General features: G+C 43.5%; 1 protein-coding gene across 1 annotated transcript; it reads right to left on the bottom strand.

Moving 5' to 3' along the window:
* Window positions 1-6,956: 6,956 nt before the first annotated feature.
* Window positions 6,957-19,660, bottom strand: MED10 (mediator complex subunit 10). Its single transcript, XM_069960261.1, has 4 exons — window positions 19,354-19,660; window positions 14,655-14,738; window positions 10,519-10,621; window positions 6,957-7,526 (listed from the first exon to the last, which is right to left on the bottom strand). Exons 1-4 carry the CDS (start codon window positions 19,473-19,475, stop codon window positions 7,428-7,430), a joined length of 408 nt encoding a protein of 135 aa, XP_069816362.1. The 5' UTR covers window positions 19,476-19,660; the 3' UTR covers window positions 6,957-7,427.
* Between the last annotated feature and the right edge of the window lie 409 nt (window positions 19,661-20,069).

Raw genomic sequence — 20,069 nt, 5'->3', positions numbered from 1 at the left:
CCTATACACTCTCTTGACAATGAGCAATGAAGTTCTATGCAGATGTACTACAAATCACAGAAATACAATGCACGTCAGCAGGACCACCAGCCACAAAATAATAAAAGAGTACTGAGCACTTCTTAGGGGTCTGTATGCAACATCTAATGTCCCCTTTCTTCCAGCAGCCGGTCACCACAGTGTACTGCTGAAATTGTGGTAGCTGCACAGCCAGCCAGCATTCTGTAGTAATACAATTTAAAAACGATTTGAAGCCCTTACAAGGGCTGTTTGGTTGTTTCGCTAGTATTCCCTGCCTACTGGAATGCTAATTCCCTCCCTAACGCTCTCCCTGACCAGCAGCAGCTCTGTCCCTAATCTCTTCCAGCATGCATGTGAGCTGAGCCTCGGCGGCCGCGATTTTTATTTGGCAGGGTCATCTGATCTGGCCAACCAATCGCTGCTATCGACGATGTATGGGTCCCACGTGATCGCAGGATGTACCAAAGAGTCTCCTGCATGTTTATTGGCTGAGAAATTGCGCTCAAACTTACTTATGATGAGATTTCCCCGAGTATCGCAAGATGCTCGTCCGAGTAACAAGTACCATCGAGTAACCTAATGCTCGATCGAGTACCAAGCTCGGACGAGTCTGCACCTGATTATCACAAATTCCAAACATAACTGCACAATGTAGGAGCACCCTAAATAGATTCTTTGCTGTGCTTATAAAGTGAGTAAAAAAAAAACGGTAACAGTTATTGAAAAAAAAAATCACCCTCAAAGCCCTAGTTGACCATCTTATTCTAATGATTCTTGATACTACTGGGGGCAGGCTGGTCCATCTCCAGTGCTTTACCCCCAGCCCGGTGCCTGTAAATAGAACGGTGTTGTACACAGGAACTGGTCTGTGGTTCAAAAAAAGGATCACCGCACCAGTGCCGTTCTATACATAGGCAATACTTAAAGCGAATGTACCTGATGGTACATTTGCTTTAAAGGAGAAGTCCCACAATTGCTAAAATCCTGCAACCTGCAGGGGGAGGGGGGAAGTTGTTTGCAAGTAGGCACTTACCCGTGCCTGTAGTGAGTGGCTGGAGTGGCCGCTGGATCCCCGACGATAGTCCTTCCCCAAGTTATGATGACGTCACGGGAAAAGGCTTGTCCAGCTGCTGAACAGGCCGTCACTGACTGGCTGAGCAGCCAGCCCATCATTGTGAGGTGGACACCATGGAGATCCCCGAGCCCTGTGGTGGTCCCACGGCCTCTTTCGCCACTCACCGCAGGCACGAGGAGACGTAAGTGCCAACTTGCAATCAATTTCCCACCTCCCCCTGCAGGCTGCCGGGTCTTAGCAATCACCAGACTTCTCCTTTAACCTCATAGTGCTGCAGCACATTTGGGCTTTACTGACCAAGTTACATTTTCAAAATCTGACCTGTCTCACTTTATACAGTTATAGCACTGTAGTGCATTAACGTATGCTAGCAATTCTGATATTGTTTTTTCGTAACATATTGTACTTTATATTAGGGGCAAAATTTGGTCACTATCTTGAGTGTTTTTTTTGTGAAAAACATCAAAGTATCATTTATTTTTCCTTTTTTTTAAATACCAAAGTTTTACATATATAAATGACTTTCTGATCTCTTTTATGACGTATTTTCTGAAGCGGATTAATAAAATACAGCAATTCTGGTACTGTTTTCTCGATTTTCTTTTTACAGCGCGTGGTGAGCAATGTAATTAATTGAATAGTTTTATAGATTGGGTCGTTACGGACATGGTGATACCAAACATGTATAGGTTTAATGTTTTTACTTTTAGGTTTTAGGTAACGGTTTATTAAGTATAGCGAATATAATGCATTTTTTTACTAATGAGGGCTGGGGACAGAATAAAGACAGAATAAAGCCCAGTAGTGACCGCTGTACAAAGCCAATAGAGCAGTCACTAAGGGGTTACGGTTGTGGCTGGTGCAGAGAACAGCACATAGAGTAAGGGGGGGAGGGGACAGTAATAATGTGAGGGGTTAATAGTTAAGGATATAATACAGTATGTATAGTTGATAATAACCTCTAGTGTGTTTCTCTATTATGTAGTTTTTGCTCTGATGATCAAGGTACAGAATATGAGTAACATTTGGTCATAATAGTCATCCAACATAAGACACAGAGTACAGGTTCAAAGTGTTCCTATCCTTTATAGAAGATTAGTTACAGTAAACCATGTACTCAATGAACACTGTCCCTGCAAGACCTTTATATATGTTCTTAGATGTGTGCTGTACATTATGTAGTTATCCTATCATCAAGCGTCATAGGTTATCATACTTCTTAATCAGCAAACATGACACTTAATACAGGATGAATAATGATGTCTTCATCTAGTGTAACAGAGTAGGAGATGTACTTGCAACAAGAACAGGAAGAATAGACAGATTGGAATGATGACAGCCAAATTATAACAATCTGATTCATAGAAATGATCCTGCTGTTAAATAAAATATAAATGATATTACAACATGATTTCCTCACAGACATTAAAGCAATTTGTACGGTCTAAATCAACGGTTTCCATGGTGTGGCTGTCTTGCTGCTGCAAAACCATAACTCTCAGCAGGCAGAATTCAAGCCATGCTGGAAGTGGTAGTTCTGCAACAGCTGGACAGCCACAATTTCAGGATCACTGGCCTAAATGAGAAGTTATTATCCCAGCATCACAGTGGTAACGCTTTAACATGTACAGGTGGTTTTAGGTTAGAATATCACCGGGTAGATCTGTGAAAAGGAATGTACATATAGCAGTAATTTGATATATCTGTTAAGCTGGCCAACCTTTTGTGGAAATAAAATGCATATATTAAATCTGAAAAACAAAAGTTCATATACAGCCAGAACTTTTTATTTGTTATAAGGGTATGTGCACACTACGGAATCCCGGTGTATCACCTGCTGTGGATTTCGCAGCTTGCACCTGCTAAAGGCTGCGCACATCTCCGCTGCTCCCATAGGCTTTACTGTATGGTTTGCCCGATTCTGCTGCCTGCCCAAAGAATGAACCCTATAGGAGCAGCGCAGAAATGCGCATGTCCGACAGCATTTGCAAAAGGGGACGAGCTGCAGAATCTGCAGCGGGTGATACGCCAAGATTCCGTAGTGTGCACATACCCTAAGGCTTTAAAACATTCCTGAGTATTTTTAATAGTTAATTTATGATCAATTATTGTCCAGGTGGAGTTATGTGTAATAATTGGTGTCAGTAAGTTGTAAATATTTGTAATTTACTTCTATTAAAAAATCTCAAGTCTTTCCATACTTATCAGCTGCTGTACATGCTGCAGGAAATGTTTTATTTTCAGTCTGACATTGTGCTCTCTGCTGACATCTCTGGCCGAGACAGGAACCGTTAAGAGCAGGAGAGGGTTTCTATGGGGATTCATATAAAACCGAGACAGAGTTCCTTTTGACTACCCCTTGAATGTCAAATAAATAAAGTTTTGATATGTCATCAGACAAATCAAGTTATAGAGAATCTGTCAGTTTCAATTCATGCTCCAAACTGCTGACACTGTTACATAGTTGTTAGATCAAAGAGATATGGTATCTTTCCTATATCTATCTGTGCTTCTATAGTGTAGAAAAATGCTTTTATTTAAGTCAGAGACCTTCCAAACCGTTGAAGTACTGGGGGGTGTAACAGCTCCTCTCGCTCTCTACCTCCTAGCCCTGTCCCTGCTTGTTTGACAGTCTTGTCCTGCTTTTAAATCTCACACCTGCACACAATTTGTATGTACACTGCAGGAATAAGATTTGGAAACACGGCTCAGCTTCCAACTGACTATCAAACAAAGATAGGAGAAAGGAGGTAATCCAGTTTGCAGTAATTTGGGGACTTGGAATAAAACTGATATTTTTAACGATTTATTCAAGTGTCTTGCTTTCTGGACTCTACAAAGGAAGCTCATTTTCCTTCTGAACATACAAATGTCAGGTCAGATGGCTGGAAGCATCTACTTCAAGTTAGTCTTTTTATAGCTAATCTGTTAGATTCAAATTCCGCTTCAGTAATTAGAATTTGCTGTAAAAGCTGTACAATATTTGGTCTTTTTTGAGGGAATAAATTATATAAGATATCAGTGGAACTTATCCATTTTCCTTTAATAACAGTGTAACAACAGATAAACCTAAAAATCCAGATAGAATCCACTTTAAAGCACTTTTGTCTATGAAATGACAGAAAAGTGGCCAAAGAGTAATTGTTAGCAGAACTGGTAACAGAACCCACCAACACCATTGCTTAGGAATCTGTAAATTGTGGCATCTAATAAGGTATTTGTGGCATGGTAACTAAACCACAAAAGACAAACTCCTTGAAACCTGTAAGCTTAAACGCTGCGTTCCCACAAGTCATTAAATGCATGCAGCCAAAACCACACCCCCATGCATGCACCAACGGCCGCAAGGTGATGCCAAGATGATATGCAACTATAGCCACAACAGTAACAGTGGCCAACAGTAAATGCAAGGGGCATAGTTCAGGCCTTTGTGTTCAGTCTCATGTGGGAACGCGGCCAAATACAGCCCAGTAGATGAGTACTATAATGTTATGCATGTCTGTCCGTCAAAATTGCCAAGTGTTTTTAGCAAAGCTGGATCAAAACAGATTCCATGCAGATGTTTTCCTTGGTCAGATTTCGACCCAGGACTCCAGTGCTGGGAGGCAATAGTACTAACCACTGAGCCCCCATGCTGCCCACAGAATGGTTCACCAAGATGCTCTACTCAGCTGCTTGTAAGACACAGTATAAAGCATACCACTGTACCATCTATATATGGAGCATCCTAACTAAAATGTTATAATGTTGGGGGAGAGAAAGTTCAGGCATGTTGTATTTTAACTGATCAATCCTTTTGTTCTTAGGGAGATAAGGAACCAACAGAAAAGACTAGCAGGGGCTTAAAAGAGGATGTACCACCAGGTATATCCTCTTTAATCTGAACCCACGTATCGAACGGCGCCGTCACGGGGAGGCCGCTGCCGCTGTCCATTTTTTGGACCGCAGCCAGGTTCCCGTGCACGGCGCCGTTCTATGCACAGGAACCGGCCGGTGCTCAAGCGCTGGAGTGGAATTCCCTCCCCTGTATGACGCAGCTCCCTTAGAATGAATGGAGCCGCATGACGGCGCAGTTCAATCCGTGGGTTCAGATTAAAGAGGATGTACCTGGTGGTACATCCTCTTTAACCCCCCCCCCTTTTAATTTAAAAAAGTACAATAAAAGTTTTATAGATGTCTCTATATAATGTATTATTGTGTTTGCATGGTTCACTGGTAGTTGATTGACATCTAGGAAGTGAAGAGAACTGGCCTCTGTGCAATCCAGTCTCCTGCTCCCTCTGATGGCCCACCCTCAGGTAACCTCCTTTTCACATTGAGTTTGTTTGCTGAGCAGACATGACAGGAGGCTTCCCCGAATCTTGTGTCCTCCCCCTCCCCGACTCCAACTCCAATCAGACACCAGGGGACTTGATTATCAAACTACTGTAACACAGAACTGGCTCAGTAGCTTCTTCCTAATGTCCTACATGATCCTGGGGCGACTTCTGAGTAAATAAGGCAAAGATATAAAGCAGATTCTCCTGTGTGTGTGCGCGATGGATGCAGGCAGTCTCCAGCCACCATGTCCTGAAGAACCCAACACTAGACTAGATGGACAAGGTTTTTTGTTTTTTTTCTGCTGACAATCTTCTATGTTTCGAACTAAATATTCACCATACACAAAGAAATACTGCCAACAATGCCAGATACCTGTGATATAGAGCTCAGCCATAGGCCTAGATTTATCAGCTCTCCGTCAGCTCCTGAATCATCGCGGCCCCACAGGAACTACCCACTCAGCTAAGGGCTATGACATCACAGGATTGGGATCCCAGGTGGGGAGCCATGAGGTATTATGCTGCACTAAGGGGAAATAGGGAGGAGTAAATAGGACTTCTTTATTATGCCCCCCCTATCCCCCCTGGATTTTTCACGGTTGCCCTAACACCCCTTTATTTTCTTCCTCTCTCTCTCTTACACATGCGGCCTGCAGCAGCCATAGCGAGTAGAGATGATCTAAAAGGGCTGAAGTTCAGGTTCGTACAAACCCAAACCATCGCATTTGACTCCCGCTGCCTTCCAGTTCCGTGGGGAAGGTGGAGACAGCCCAAGTCCCGCCTGGAAAAACAGAGATACAGCCTATTACCTAGGCTGTACCCCTGTTTTCCAGGCGGTACTGCGGCTGTCTCCACCTTCCCCACGGAACTGAAAGGCAGCGGGAGTCAAATGCCAATGGTTCGGGTTCATACGAACCTGAACTTCGGCCCTGTTCGATCATCTCTAATAGCGAGCACACACAGAGCATGCTGCAGCCATAGAACACACAATCTTCTCCCAATTAGAAAACACAGAGTTTGCTGCTACACTACTTATGGCTTCTCCTCCTTCTCTTTATTACACAGGATATCTTCATATTGTACTGCTGCTTATATACAATCATCCGGGAAGAGAACAGCACAGATCTCCCCCCACACAATGGCCTCTTCCAGCTCAGAAACAAACTGCCAAAAAGTGACCGACAACATCTCCCCGACCCCCTCATCTAAAAGGGCCAGTGCTTTATTACAGATATATGGAGGAAAATAAATGTATGTAAGAAAGGGTTTTTCTGGTTTTAATAAATAAGCTCCTTAAAATTTTTTCAACATAAAATACATTGATGAGGAACATTTATAAAATGTATATGAAAACTAAATTATTAAATTTTTAAAGATGTTTTTAAAGCTGGAGATTGAACCTTTTCCCCCCTAGCCAAAACTAGCTCCGACTCCACAGCCCTGCTCAGAATAAACTTACACTGAATGTAAAAAAGTCTGAAATAAACCATATCCAGCCCAACATTAAAAGGACATACAAGGGTCTTTTTTGCAAAGTAAAGGTAATTTTGACACTTTAATAACTAAGTTTAACAAAGCACAGTACATGAAATGCAAAAATATGCATCAACTAAAAAAAAAAAAAAAAAATCTACATGTGAACTAGGAAAAAATATGACGCCAACTATTTAAGTCCCATTAAGTAAAAATATAAGCAAAGGAGGGCACTTCTTCACTTTACTTGATTTAGTGCTGTATGGGTTTGTATTGTTTGGCAAGTGAACTAATGAATCCTCCAAAATAATTTAACTACACAGCACTGTACAATGTCTTTTACACATCAACAGAGAACATGGCACATATTCTTAGGCCATCCTTCTGAATTCCAGGCAGTGTGTCCGAAGAGAAATGTCCATTATTTCAAGAGCTCTTCTAGTGATATTCACCTGCACTTATCAATGCAGACTAAGGCAAGAATTATGATTTTCTGAATGTAGGTACAGTTCTTGTGATCATGTGAAATTGAAGCACACTTAAGACGGTGGATGCTCTTCTCCTCGGATAGCCTTGTATTTAGCCATATCTTCAGGAAAGACCTTGCTCAATTCTTGAATCAAAAGACTTTTAAATTTCTGCAGAATGAAAATCAACATGTTTGAATGTAAGCAAAAATATAATCTCTAATACGCTTAACCAGAAACACTGTACATTAACCCTTTGAGGAACACGCTGAAAATGACCCAGTGGCCTGCACCAATTTTCATTTTTGTGTTTTCGTTTTTTCCTCCTGCCCTTCTAAGAGCTCTAGCACTTTCAGTTTTCTATCTACAAGGCCATGTAAGGGCTTGTTTTTTTTCAGGAACAAGTGTGCTTTGTAATGGCGTCTTTCATTTTACCATAACATGTATGATGGAACCCCAAAAATATTATTTATGAAAATATAAATTGTTGAAATTGGAAATACGAACGCAATATGGTAACGTTTGGGGGGTTCCTGTGTCTACCTAATGCACTATATGGTTTAAGCGACATGATACTATTACTCTATAGGTCAGCCCGAACACAACCATATGCAGGTTTACACAGATTTTCTAATGTTTTTTTTTAAATTAAATCCTTTTTTTGTTGCGAATAAATTAGTAATTAAATGGCCCTATTGTGACTCCTATAACAGTTTTAGTTTTTCACCTACATGGCTGTATGGGGTGTAATTTTTTGCGCCATGGTCTCTAATTTTTATTAATACCCTATTTGTGTAGATCAGACGTTATGATTACTTTTTATAATTCCCCCCCCCCCTCTTTTCGTTTACGCCATTTACCGTACGGGATGACAACTGTTATATTTTAATAGATCGGAAAATTACGCACGCTATGGTATATATGTTTACTTATTTATTTTTATGCGTTTTATTTATACTATGTGATGTGGAGGTGATTTAATTTATTTATTTTTTTTTTTACACACACTTTGTCCCCTTGGACTGCAGCCTGTCGTTAACGGTGAGGGCCCGGCTGCTGATTGCAACCGGCCCCCACCTGCGCTTTGCTCCGGAGCAGGCTTCATAACCCAGGATGTACCTGTACACCCAGGGTCGTCCTATGTCATCTAGGGGTTAAAAACAAACTGGTGTCTTGCATTAAAAACAAATCTGTTACCCGCAGTAAAGGTACGTTCACACCTGCGTTTGACTCATTCACGAACGAATCTGTCCATATTAAACAAATAGATAAGCACAAACTGATGAGCAGATTGATACAAACTGATTGCAAATTGGTCAAGCCAGCTGTCTTCTTAGCTCTTCTCCGCCTATGTCACGGCCCGGCTGAGGGATGCCCGCTCAGCCAGTCAGTGACTGGATAAAAGGAGAAACAAGTGATATGGTGCTCTAGGTCAGCGCTGTCCACAAAAAGAGATTACCAAAAGCTTAAATTAAAAAAAAATTATTAACAAAAATCAGCACAGATATGGTGCATTTCAAAGAAATGCATCCCCCTTCATCAGATAAATAATAGCACATACCAAATAATGGAGGTAAGATTACTTAAATAGGCCAAAGGACATTTGGTCTTTGTCCTTTGTCCTATTTAAGTAATCTTGCCTCCATTATCTGCTATGCACTATTATTTATCTGATGAAGAGGACGCATGTCTTCAAAACGCGTCATATCTGTGCTGATTTTTGTTAAATTCTTTTTATTAAGGCTTTTGGCAATCTCTTTTAGTGGACAGCGATGAGTACCAAATCACTTGTTTCTCCTTTTATCTACGTATTATTTCCACAGGCCCCACAACTTTTGGGAGTATCCCGTGTTTCTGGTACAGTCAGCTTGGCAGTCCATAGAAGGAGTAGGTCCTCATTCAGTGGACAGACATTAAACAGACTTTGGATTCGGACTTGTACCCCACACAAGGGTGATATGCACAAAGCCCAAGTGGCTTTCAGGTCAGCATGGCCTTTCAGGTGAGCACCTTTTCACCATTCTCTTATTTCTGGTATATTGAGGTATCACACAAGGTGCCTGTGCCCGGTCTTTTTCTTTTTTCGAGTCAGTGACTGGAGCGGGACACCATTGCAGTCACCTATTGGCTGAGTGGGCTTGTAATATTTTAACCGCGTCGTGACATACCAGCAACCCAGGAGAAGATGACACCCGGTTGGGTATGGGGGCCCCGGTCATGCAGCACAATGCGGACATGGGGACAGGTAAGCCAAGTGTCTTTTATTCCCCCCCCCCCCATCCCCAGCCTAGTCCAAGCAGGACTTCTCCTTTTACTAAAATGATTTTTGTGCATCAGTTTGCTTCAGTCAGTCAGTTCCTTATTCCGTAGGCCTACTACGCATGTTACGACCTCAATTCAGATAATGCCACACATTCCCGGCCACTAGCAACATTGTCTCAGAATCAACTTGACCATTTATTTCCTGAAACTTTTTAACGTGGCTAAACAGACTCCCTGAGCAATAACAGATTGTTGGAGGCCATAGAATAATCAGTTGACCAACCTCATTTCAAGAGCAACATATTTTAGTAGTCCATGCAAGATAATGCAGTGACTTGCCAGTAAAAGGTCAGAGCAACCGCCAAATCAGCTAAGATATCAACTAATGTCACCCTTCAGTAACTGGCACTGCAAAGGCAGACGTAATCGTATAGTTATTTTTTCTATATATATAACTTGACAAATAGAATACTAAAATATCAATGAAGCTAATTATATATATATATATATATATATATATATATATATATATATATATATACACACACACACACACACATATATATATTAGAGAACTGACAGCGATGCTTTTTCCATTTAAAATAGTAAAGTCTTTAGATTAAATTGCAAACTGGGAATAGTTGCAACCAGCTGCTTACGCTGGAAACTGGTGCTTAAGAGGATTTCTATTGTAGTGTAGTTGCAGACAAAAAGTTACCATCAATTGTTTTTAATGGATAACCGTTCCATTCACACAAAGCAGTTCAAATAAATATATTTAGCTTTTTGTAGCCAGAATCTGACTGAATCTAGAGAAGTATAAAGCATTACAATTAGTTTTTATTATATTTCTTGGTTTACATGCTAAAACAGAGACAGGCTGAGAAATTTACCAGCTTACCTTCATTGTGTCTATTTTCCCTTTAACTTGCTCATTTTTAGCTAATGCTCTTTCCAAACATTCTTTTGTGTAAAGTTGAGGATTTCGGCCTTGATCAATATAGCTAAAAAAAAAAAAAAAAATCACATCAAATGCGTAACTCTTGAAGCAATACACTTCCTAATAACAGCCTTTAATTTCAATGCAAAAAGATTTTCATGTTTGTTTTCCAAGCAGCTTTCTAATGGCTTTTTACTACAAAACAATAGTGCAGCTGCAGGCAATGATAACAGCGGAGGGTACGACAAAAAGAACGCACAAAGACGCACAATGCCTTTCAATGCAATCTATTTACAAATGTTATGTAACAAAAGAGAAAATAGTGACCTAATGCTGCGTTTACACGCAACCATTATCGTTCAAATTGTCACGATAACAACCGCATTTGAGCGATAATCGGCTCATGTAAACACGGCGAATGATGAAGTGTTCATTTTAAACTTTCAACATGTTCTCGAATCGTTGTTGGTCGTTCACTAAAAATTGGCAGATCGATTCGAGTGAACAGTCTTTCACAGATTCACCCTGTGTGAGATAGACTTATGCGATCTTAAAACTATCGCAATAACAAATTTTCAGAACGATATATCATTCCGTCTAAACACTGATCGTTATTAAAAAAAACAAAACACATTGTTACTTCGAAATTGGTAATAGTTCGATTGGGCGAATTATCGCTCTGTGTAAACACAGCATCACAAATAAGGCAAATCGTTTATATTTGACACATCTGATCCAATTCTTAGTGTAAATTAGATACTGATTTACCACAGTGGCTCAGGCTGGGTCAATATATTTTTTGGAACCTGGGAAGAAATAAAAGTACACAAAAGAAACACACAGGCAGAATATACAAACTCCATGCAGACTTTGCACTGTTCAGATTGAAAATCAGGACCTTAGCATTAAAAGGCAAAAGTGCAAAGGAAAAGTGAAACAGTTGTTGATCACTACCAATTAGCTGCCAGCTCTTATTCAAAGTCTTCATTATTCCCCTAATGATACAGACAATGTAGTTACTGGATTTTCCTTTTTTGCTTGACTAATTGTACTTTGTATTGACAACCTTCACATCACCATCAAATAAAAATCATTGAAATCAAGGCGCACACACTTACTGTCTTTGTTATACGCGCAGGCACCGTATACAGGAGGGGCACTGAGGGACTGAAGCCAATGCCCTCAAATAGGACACTCAGCATGTGTGTGCCGCCCCTCCGGTACACAGCTTCTGTGCGGACAGAAAAGACAGGATCTCACAGGTGCACGCGTAAACTGTCTGGACAGTGCGGGAGGCCACTGACAGTAGCAGCGTGAAAATGGAGGAGTACGCACCAGTGAAAGCCGGCCACCACTGTAAGCTGTGTAAGTATGTAAGCGTCAGCCCCCCTTTAATCCCCGTCAACCACAGCATACATTACCTGCTTCGCGCTCTGGCTTGCTTCGGTGGTTCCCAGCTGGACGTCCTGCTCAGCCAATCATTGCGCTGCCCCGCTGCAGCCACTGATTGACTGAGTGTGAAGGCCAGGCACTGGGAACCCCCGAAGCAAGCTGGAGCGCAAAGCAGGTAATGTATGCTCCAGCCGGCGGAGGGTTAAGGGGACTGTCACTTACATACTCGCAGCGCTATGACAATCCCGATGCAAGTATGGATTCTCATAGAAACTTACAGGCAAGGGATCTGCAGCGGATTTCTCAGCGTAAAATCCGCTATGGATCTGGTACGTCTGAATCTGGCCTTAAGCAGTATGGCCTTTTAAACATGGAGGAGGAAAACTAAAATTAGCTCAGTCCTATAGGGGTTAATAGTGGGGACAATTCCGCATGCTGCAATGTGAGCAGATCAGTCCCATCCTGGGGTGCTGATCTGCCACTTGAGCACCAATGACAGCTGTCAAAACTGTTTAGATGCCCAAAATTCTATTGAGCATGACACTTAAACCATAAAATAACTGGCATCAGAGTGATCTCCAATGTCGGTCATTATCATCAGGTGCAGTGTGCACATAGCATAGCCAGCATCTATCAGATATGATGTGAGGCCAGCTCCTGGGTTCTAATCATAATACCTCACCCAACCCAAGCTGTAACTGTATGGCATGGGTTGGGAAGGGGTAAAAAACCAGAGGAATGAGCTTCATTGGAAGAAAAACAAAGAAGATCCATACTTCATATACCTCAAATACTGCTGTCTCTTTCAAGCTGGGTTTCCACGTGCTTCGAATGCAATGAAAACAGCACCTCATTTCTCCCTTAGTAGCCATGCGATGAAGCTAATAACCCCTGCGCAGCTGTTGGGGGAGAAATGGAAGCATGCTTTCCACACAGCTACTTTCTTGCAAAAATAGACCCACACCTGTCCTAAATTATACGTGGTATTACAATTCAGTTCCATTTACCTCAATGGAATTGAGATACAAAATATTTTTTTTTGCGTCACAATCTCAAATTTTTATTAGTACCATATATGTGTAGATCGGACGTATTGATCACTATTTATTTGTTTATATATAAAATGTAATAATAAAAAAGTAAAAAAAATCAGCAAGGCTGGCGGTTTTTACCGCTTTTTGTTCATGCCTTTCACCATGCGAGAATAATGTTGTTTTATTTTAATAGATCAGACGATTATGCTCATTAAGTCATATATGTTTATTTATTTTATGATTTTATGTGTTTTATTTATAAAATGGGAAAGGAGGATGATTTAGGCTTTAATGGGGGGAGGGGCTTTGGGGCATTTTTAAAAACATTTAGTCAGTCCCAGGGGACTATTGCATACATATAATAGATTGAACACACTGAACCCTGCTATGCCATAGCATAGCAGGGATCAGTGTTATCTGTGATCTTCTGATTGTGGCAGACTATATCAGAAGACTGACGATCAGACTGCACGGAGATAAGCTACATATCTCCAGCAGTTAAGCAGTGTGATCGGGACCCCTGCAGACAGGAGATGCTCCTGTCACAGTTAAACCCCACGGTCGCAGCCCGCCATTGAGGGCAAGGGCCTGATTCCTGACAGCAGCCGGTTCTCACAAGTTATGAAGCTTTATAGTACGACCCTGTTGTGTTAAGGCCCAGGCGACAGGGGCGTACATGTATGCCTGCCGTCATTAAGGGGTTAAAAGCCAGAGCCTTGGTGTTAACAAGCACCAATCTGCTAGATCGGCTACCTGATTTTGCAGACAAACGCTTTGCGTAATGTGTGCAGGGTCGTTTCAATGTGATCAGCCCTGCACACATTACTGTCCCCAGTCCTGGACATAATGACAGGCAGCCACGGTCACGCAGCTGCCTGTCATTAACCCCCTTAAATGCCACGATGCAGAGCGATCACGGCATTTAAAGGACAAGGACCTGTCACTGACTGATCGGGACCCCTGCAGCACTTGTACCAGCACGTGGGGGGGCTAAGCCACCTCAGTCATGTCAGATCGGCGATCTGTAGAGTCTGCACTTCATACGGATGAATGTTATGCTATGGCATAGCATTCATCAGTAAATGCAATCAGAGTATTGAATATATAAGTCCCCTAAAGAACCTATATATGCAATACAAAATTTGTGTAGCGCGCAGAATTATCCGATTAAAATATAACAGTGAACAGTGTAAAAGAAAAGTGGAAAAAAAAAAAAACAGAATTGCTGCTTAAAATTATGTATTAGAAAATTTTTTTATAAAAAATAAATAAATTATTTCTTACTAAATATGATATCAATTGATAAAAAAAAAAATTTACACCCCCCCCAACCAGCCCTGTAGGTGGAAAAATAAAAAGCGGGGAGAACATTGCAAGGGGTTAATTATGACATGGAATCCCATTGGAGACAGAATTCAGTCCATAATCTACAACAAGCTTACAGACGCTATATCATGGTTGTGTGAATTTAGCCTAAGAATGCTTTTTTGATTAGAAAAATCCCCTGTAACCTAATGTCAACTTATGCAAGAATAATCACTGAACTACTAATCTATTGGAAACGATTTTTAATGAAACCAGTACTGTACAAAGATTTCACTGATAAGCAAGTCATTCGTGCTGCAAAGCTACTTACACTTTTATATAAACGAAAACCCTAAAGAAACTTACTCAAATACTTCCAAGGGCACAGTTATGTCATGAAGCTGCTGACGACACTTGTCTATATCCTGCAGTCCTGTGATCATGAAATTCCTGTAAGGTAAAAGAGTTGAGTAAGCAATTAATGTGCAAGTACTACGGACAAGGTGTCTCTCAGCAATCATCAATTCATGAGACTAACTGCTTACTAAGCCCACCTCTGCGGATACCAATGTGTTTAGGAAGCCTTGCTAAGTATAAGTGTCAAGAACTACAAAATCATATTAGAAAGTCTGCACTAATATAATATATATCAACCAGTTTTTTTTCAAGGAAAGTTTGCTTGGTTCCCAAACATTTTTCGGGCCCCGGTCTTGAAGTACACTAATACCGCGGTACTTAAACAAAAATTTACCTGGAAGTAATGTTCAGAATTCAAACTTTGCTTGGTATCTAAACATTTTTGCGAGCATGGATGGTGGATTGTACCTGGTGAGCTTAGCACTGGTGAGGCTTCACATACAGTACAGCACTGTATAAGACTGCTGCCGTGCATATAAAGTACAGTAGTAGTACAGTCAGCGCACCATCTCCCATTCTGTACTGTATAAAATTGGTGGTGTGCATTTACAGTACAGTAGTAGTACAGGCAGTGTACCACCATCTCCCATCCTGTACAGCACTGTATAAGATTGCTGGAGTGCATATACAGTACAGTAGTAGTACAGTCAGTGTACCACCATCTCCTTACAGTGCTGGGGTGGGGGGGGACTATACATTAAAGGATGAGTGAGGAGTTAGACCCCATTCACACATCCATGTCAGTTTTTACCGTCAGGAAATCCTGATCAGGAGGCCTCAAAATGCATCAGGAAAGCATCAGGATGTCCTGACAGTAATCAGTTTTACCTTCAGGAAACCATCAGGAAATGCCTTCAGGATTTCCTGATCAGAAAAAAAAAAAAAAAAAAAAGAAGTGTTCTCAAGGAGGTACACAAGGAGGAGACTGTGGCAGGGTACCCACATCGCCCCTAGTGTACCCTGCCACAGTCTCCTCCTTGTGTACCACGACACGGTCTCCCACTCGGGTACCCTACCACAGTCACCCCTCGTGTACAGTACCCTTTCCCGCCTCATGTACTGTATCATTGTCTCCCCCTCTTGCCATGTGTCATCCTCTAATCCATGGGACTCCAAACTGTGGCCCTCCAGCTGTTGCAAAACTACATTTCCCATCATGCCTGGGCAGCCAAATCCAAAGCTTTAGCTGTCCAGGCATGATGGGAGTTGTAGTTTCGCAACAGCTTGAGGGCTGCAGTTTGGAGACCCATGCTCTAATCTGTTTCAGTACCACAACTCCCATTATGTGATGTAGTCCTGCATATTACCCAACAAACCATGATGGAAGATGTAGTTCTACTGGGCCACTGCCTCTCTCCTCCTATACTGTGTCATCCCCTAATCTGTTGCAGAACTACAACTCCCATTATTACCTGCCAATAGGGCATGGTAATGGTAATAATGGTAATAATAGAGTGTCGGGGCCACAGAGGTCGGGGGTGGCGGCCGGCGCTGAAAGCCGGGGCCGGCAGCCGCTAAGTTCTAGGGGGCCAGGGGCCTGCTGCCGCTGCAAGAGACCGGGGGCAGCGACAACAGGGTGCCCTGTGGTGAGGTCCGGGTGCTGGGCAGAGAGGTCTGCCGAGGGGGTGGGGGGTAGGGAGCCCTGTGCTGAGGTCCGGGTGCCGGGCAGAGAGGTGAGCTGAGGTTGCGTGAGTGCCAGTGGTTGCGTGGGCGGGCTCTTAACCAATCCGGAATCCCGGGCACTTCCCTGATGTACATCAAGAAAGTGCCTGTTATTCCGGCGCTCCCATAGACAATATATTATATTGTATATGACTTGGCACAGCTTTTATAGAGACATTGCTGTCAGAAAACAGTAATGCAAGTCCTTGCAAGAAACATTTAGTAATAGCTGGAAGCCACCAAAAATAGGAGAAAAAGATTAGATCTGGAGATACTAGAAATCAGGAATTTGCAAACATCTGCTAATCTCTATATTTTTTATACGCTATTTAACAATAGTATTATACCATGCAAACTGGCACTGCCTAGTGTTAGAATTTGTCTTCAATAACATCAATTGCACCAGCAGATGGTCATAACGACGATGGATCTAATGTCTATTGTCAGTGATCTTCCTACAGATGGTAGAAGCTTGTTACCACTGATAAGCGAAGCTGAATTCGCAGCGAGGTTTACTGAAAATTTGTTAAGTTAGCGACGAACATTTCCGCACACTTTGTTTTATATTTAGCTCTTAAGAAAAAAAAAATCAATAACTTCACCTGTCCTGGTCCTGGTGTCCTTTTTGGTGTGGCCTTGAGCACACTCAGCCAATTACTGAATGAGACATGACAGTGGCAGCCAGTAATTGGCTGAGCAGGCTGTTACTCTCCAGACAAAAGTGAAGAGTGACAACCCGATCAGCCAATCAGAAGACAGGAACTGTCCAGAGCAGCAGCAAGTCCCCATAGAAAATCTTTCCTGCTCAGGACAGTTCCTGTCTTGAACAAAGATGTCAGCAGAGAGCACTGTGTCACTAATTTATAGAAAAGTGCATACATGACAATTTAAAAAAAACAATGAGCACATTTGTGCTGATAAGGATCCCAGAACAGCTGCACGCAGATATGTAGGTCAATAGAGGAGGAATTAATACCTACAGAGTATAAGACACACTTCTATGCCAGAAAACATCTGGCTGTAAGTGCCTATGCCTTATAGCCCACATTTAGATTGGCATGACAGTATCAGACCACTTTAATGGCTTCACAAGGGATATGCTAATGCAGTTTCAGAGATACCTAGGGACTTCCCATATGTATGGTGTAAACGAGAAGTAGCTGTAAGCCAAACGAGTTTGTCCATCAGCTATTGACGGTGTACAGGCCGCCCATTCATATACTTGCCTGGGACATATCTGTGTAAGGATGCCAATTTAGTCTGCACCATTCCCAAACCTTACACCACCACAACCTCCCCCAAAAGAGGGCAGGTTATGTTTCTGACTTCTGAGCAAAGAAACAGAAGTGTTCATTCAGGAAAAACTGGTGGTCACTAGTGGAATATATTGAGACTACTAAAGTCTATAGGTCTGCTGCAGTATACAGCTGCATACCTTTCATATAGTGGCGTCATATCTCAATTGTGATGTGAATGATGCCGATCAGGTGCGTACATGTAGAGAAGGGGGCCCATCATGGTGCCGCTCAGGTGTGTACATGTAGAGAGCCCATCATGGTCCCGATCAGACGCGTACATGTAGAGAGGGGGGGCCCATCATAGTGCCGCTCAGGTGTGTACATGTAGAGAGCCCATCGTGGTGCCGCTCTGGTGTGTACATGTAGAGAGCCCATCATGGTTCTGATCAGACGCGTACATGTAGAGAGGGGGGGCCCATCCTAGTGCCGCTCAGTTGTGTACATGTAGTGAGCCCATCATGGTTCCGATCAGACGCGTACATGTAGAGAGGGGGGCCATCATGGTGCTGCTCAGGGACCTATCATGGTCCTGGTCAGACGCGTCCATGTAGAGAGGGGTGCCGCTCAGGTGCGCACAGGTAGAGAAGAGGGCCCATCATGGTGCCGCTCAGGTGCGTACATGTACAGACGGGGGCCCATCATGGCGCCGCTCAGGTGCGTACAGGTAGAGAAGGGGGCCCATCACAGTGCATCAATGTAGGGAAGGGTTCCCATAATGGCGCCGCTCAGGTGCGTACAGGTAGAGACAGGGGCCCATCATGGCACCGCTCAGGTGCGTACAGGTAGAGACAGGGGCCCATCATGGCACCGCTCAGGTGCGTACAGGTAGAGACGGGGGCCCATCATGGCACCGCTCAGGTGCGTACAGGTAGAGAAGGGGGCCCATCATGGCACCGCTCAGGTGCGTACAGGTAGAGAAGGGGGCCCATCATGGCACCGCTCAGGTGCGTACAGGTAGAGAAGGGGGCCCATCATGGCACCGCTCAGGTGCGTACAGGTAGAGAAGGGGGCCCATCATGGCACCGCTCAGGTGCGTACAGGTAGAGAAGGGGGCCCATCATGGCACCGCTCAGGTGCGTACAGGTAGAGAAGGGGGCCCATCATGGCACCGCTCAGGTGCGTACAGGTAGAGACAGGGCCCATCATGGCACCGCTCAGGTGCGTACAGGTAGAGAAGGGGGCCCATCATGGCACCGCTCAGGTGCGTACAGGTAGAGAAGGGGGCCCATCATGGCACCGCTCAGGTGCGTACAGGTAGAGAAGGGGGCCCATCATGGCACCGCTCAGGTGCGTACAGGTAGAGACAGGGGCCTATCTGCACCATATGACACAGTGACAGCAGTGATGGTGTTCCCTGCATGCAAAGAGATGTGCAGACTGGGGAACCCTAAAGATTATCTACGGATGATAAAAAACCACAGACAACAACAGTGCCATGCAAGTGTCTAGATGACATGCAGCTACAACTAGATGACATGCAGCTACAACTAGATGACATGCAGCTACAACTAGATGACATGCAGCTACAACTAGATGACATGCAGCTACAACTAGATGACATGCAGCTACAACTAGATGACATGCAGCTACAACTAGATGACATGCAGCTACAACTAGATGCATGAAGGTAACAACACATCGTGTAAGTGAGACACAACCCGTATATAAACGAGCCCAGCGAGACTCACAGCTTCTGGTTGAGGCCAGCCTGACTGCTCGGCTGGAAGTCGCTCACGATGATCCCCAGCTGTCTTATGTTCTCTACAAACTTCTCCAGGTGCTCCTCCAAGTTATCAAACTTCTCCGCCATGTTGCCTTCGCCGGCAGCGTCTTGCACGCTTCTTCCGCTTTAGCCTCTACTAAGCGACCATGTCCTGTCGTTCACTCTCAGCACCGCAGCCCTCAATGTGTCGGAACAGACGACCACTTCCACCGTTTCGGAGCAAGCTCTACTTCCGGCTTAGCCCCCGCCCCTATTTTCTGAGAAAGAGAGACAGACGGCCACGTGATCATCACGTCCTACAGTGCGTGCGCTCTCGTGAGGTCGGCTGGGCTGGAGGCGGAGCTGAGAAGAGCTGCGGGAGCGCGCGCTAGCCGCACGTCATTCGCCGAGTGTGCGCTTGCGTGCTGAATGTTCTACGTGTAGTGGCTGGAGATGGCCTCAGATAGCCGTAACCTTAGTTACAGCTTAGTGACTTTCAAGCATAAGTGAAAGTAAAGCATAAGCCATTATGCGTGTGAGCAAACTTGGTGACTACCAATGCGGGTGCTACTGTAGCCCCTACCTAAAGGGTTTAACTAGCACAACCGTCTAGGGGCGATGCTGCGGGAGCTGGTAATGTGATGTTTAGCCGACATTTAACTGAAGGGTATGGCCACCATTAACCCCTTAAGGACAGAGCCT

This window comes from Dendropsophus ebraccatus, chromosome 2 (assembly GCF_027789765.1).
Source record: "Dendropsophus ebraccatus isolate aDenEbr1 chromosome 2, aDenEbr1.pat, whole genome shotgun sequence".
Taxonomy (NCBI): domain Eukaryota; kingdom Metazoa; phylum Chordata; class Amphibia; order Anura; family Hylidae; genus Dendropsophus; species Dendropsophus ebraccatus.
The sequence above is the reverse complement of the archived record's forward strand: the minus strand, read 5'-3'. Positions and strand labels throughout refer to the sequence as shown.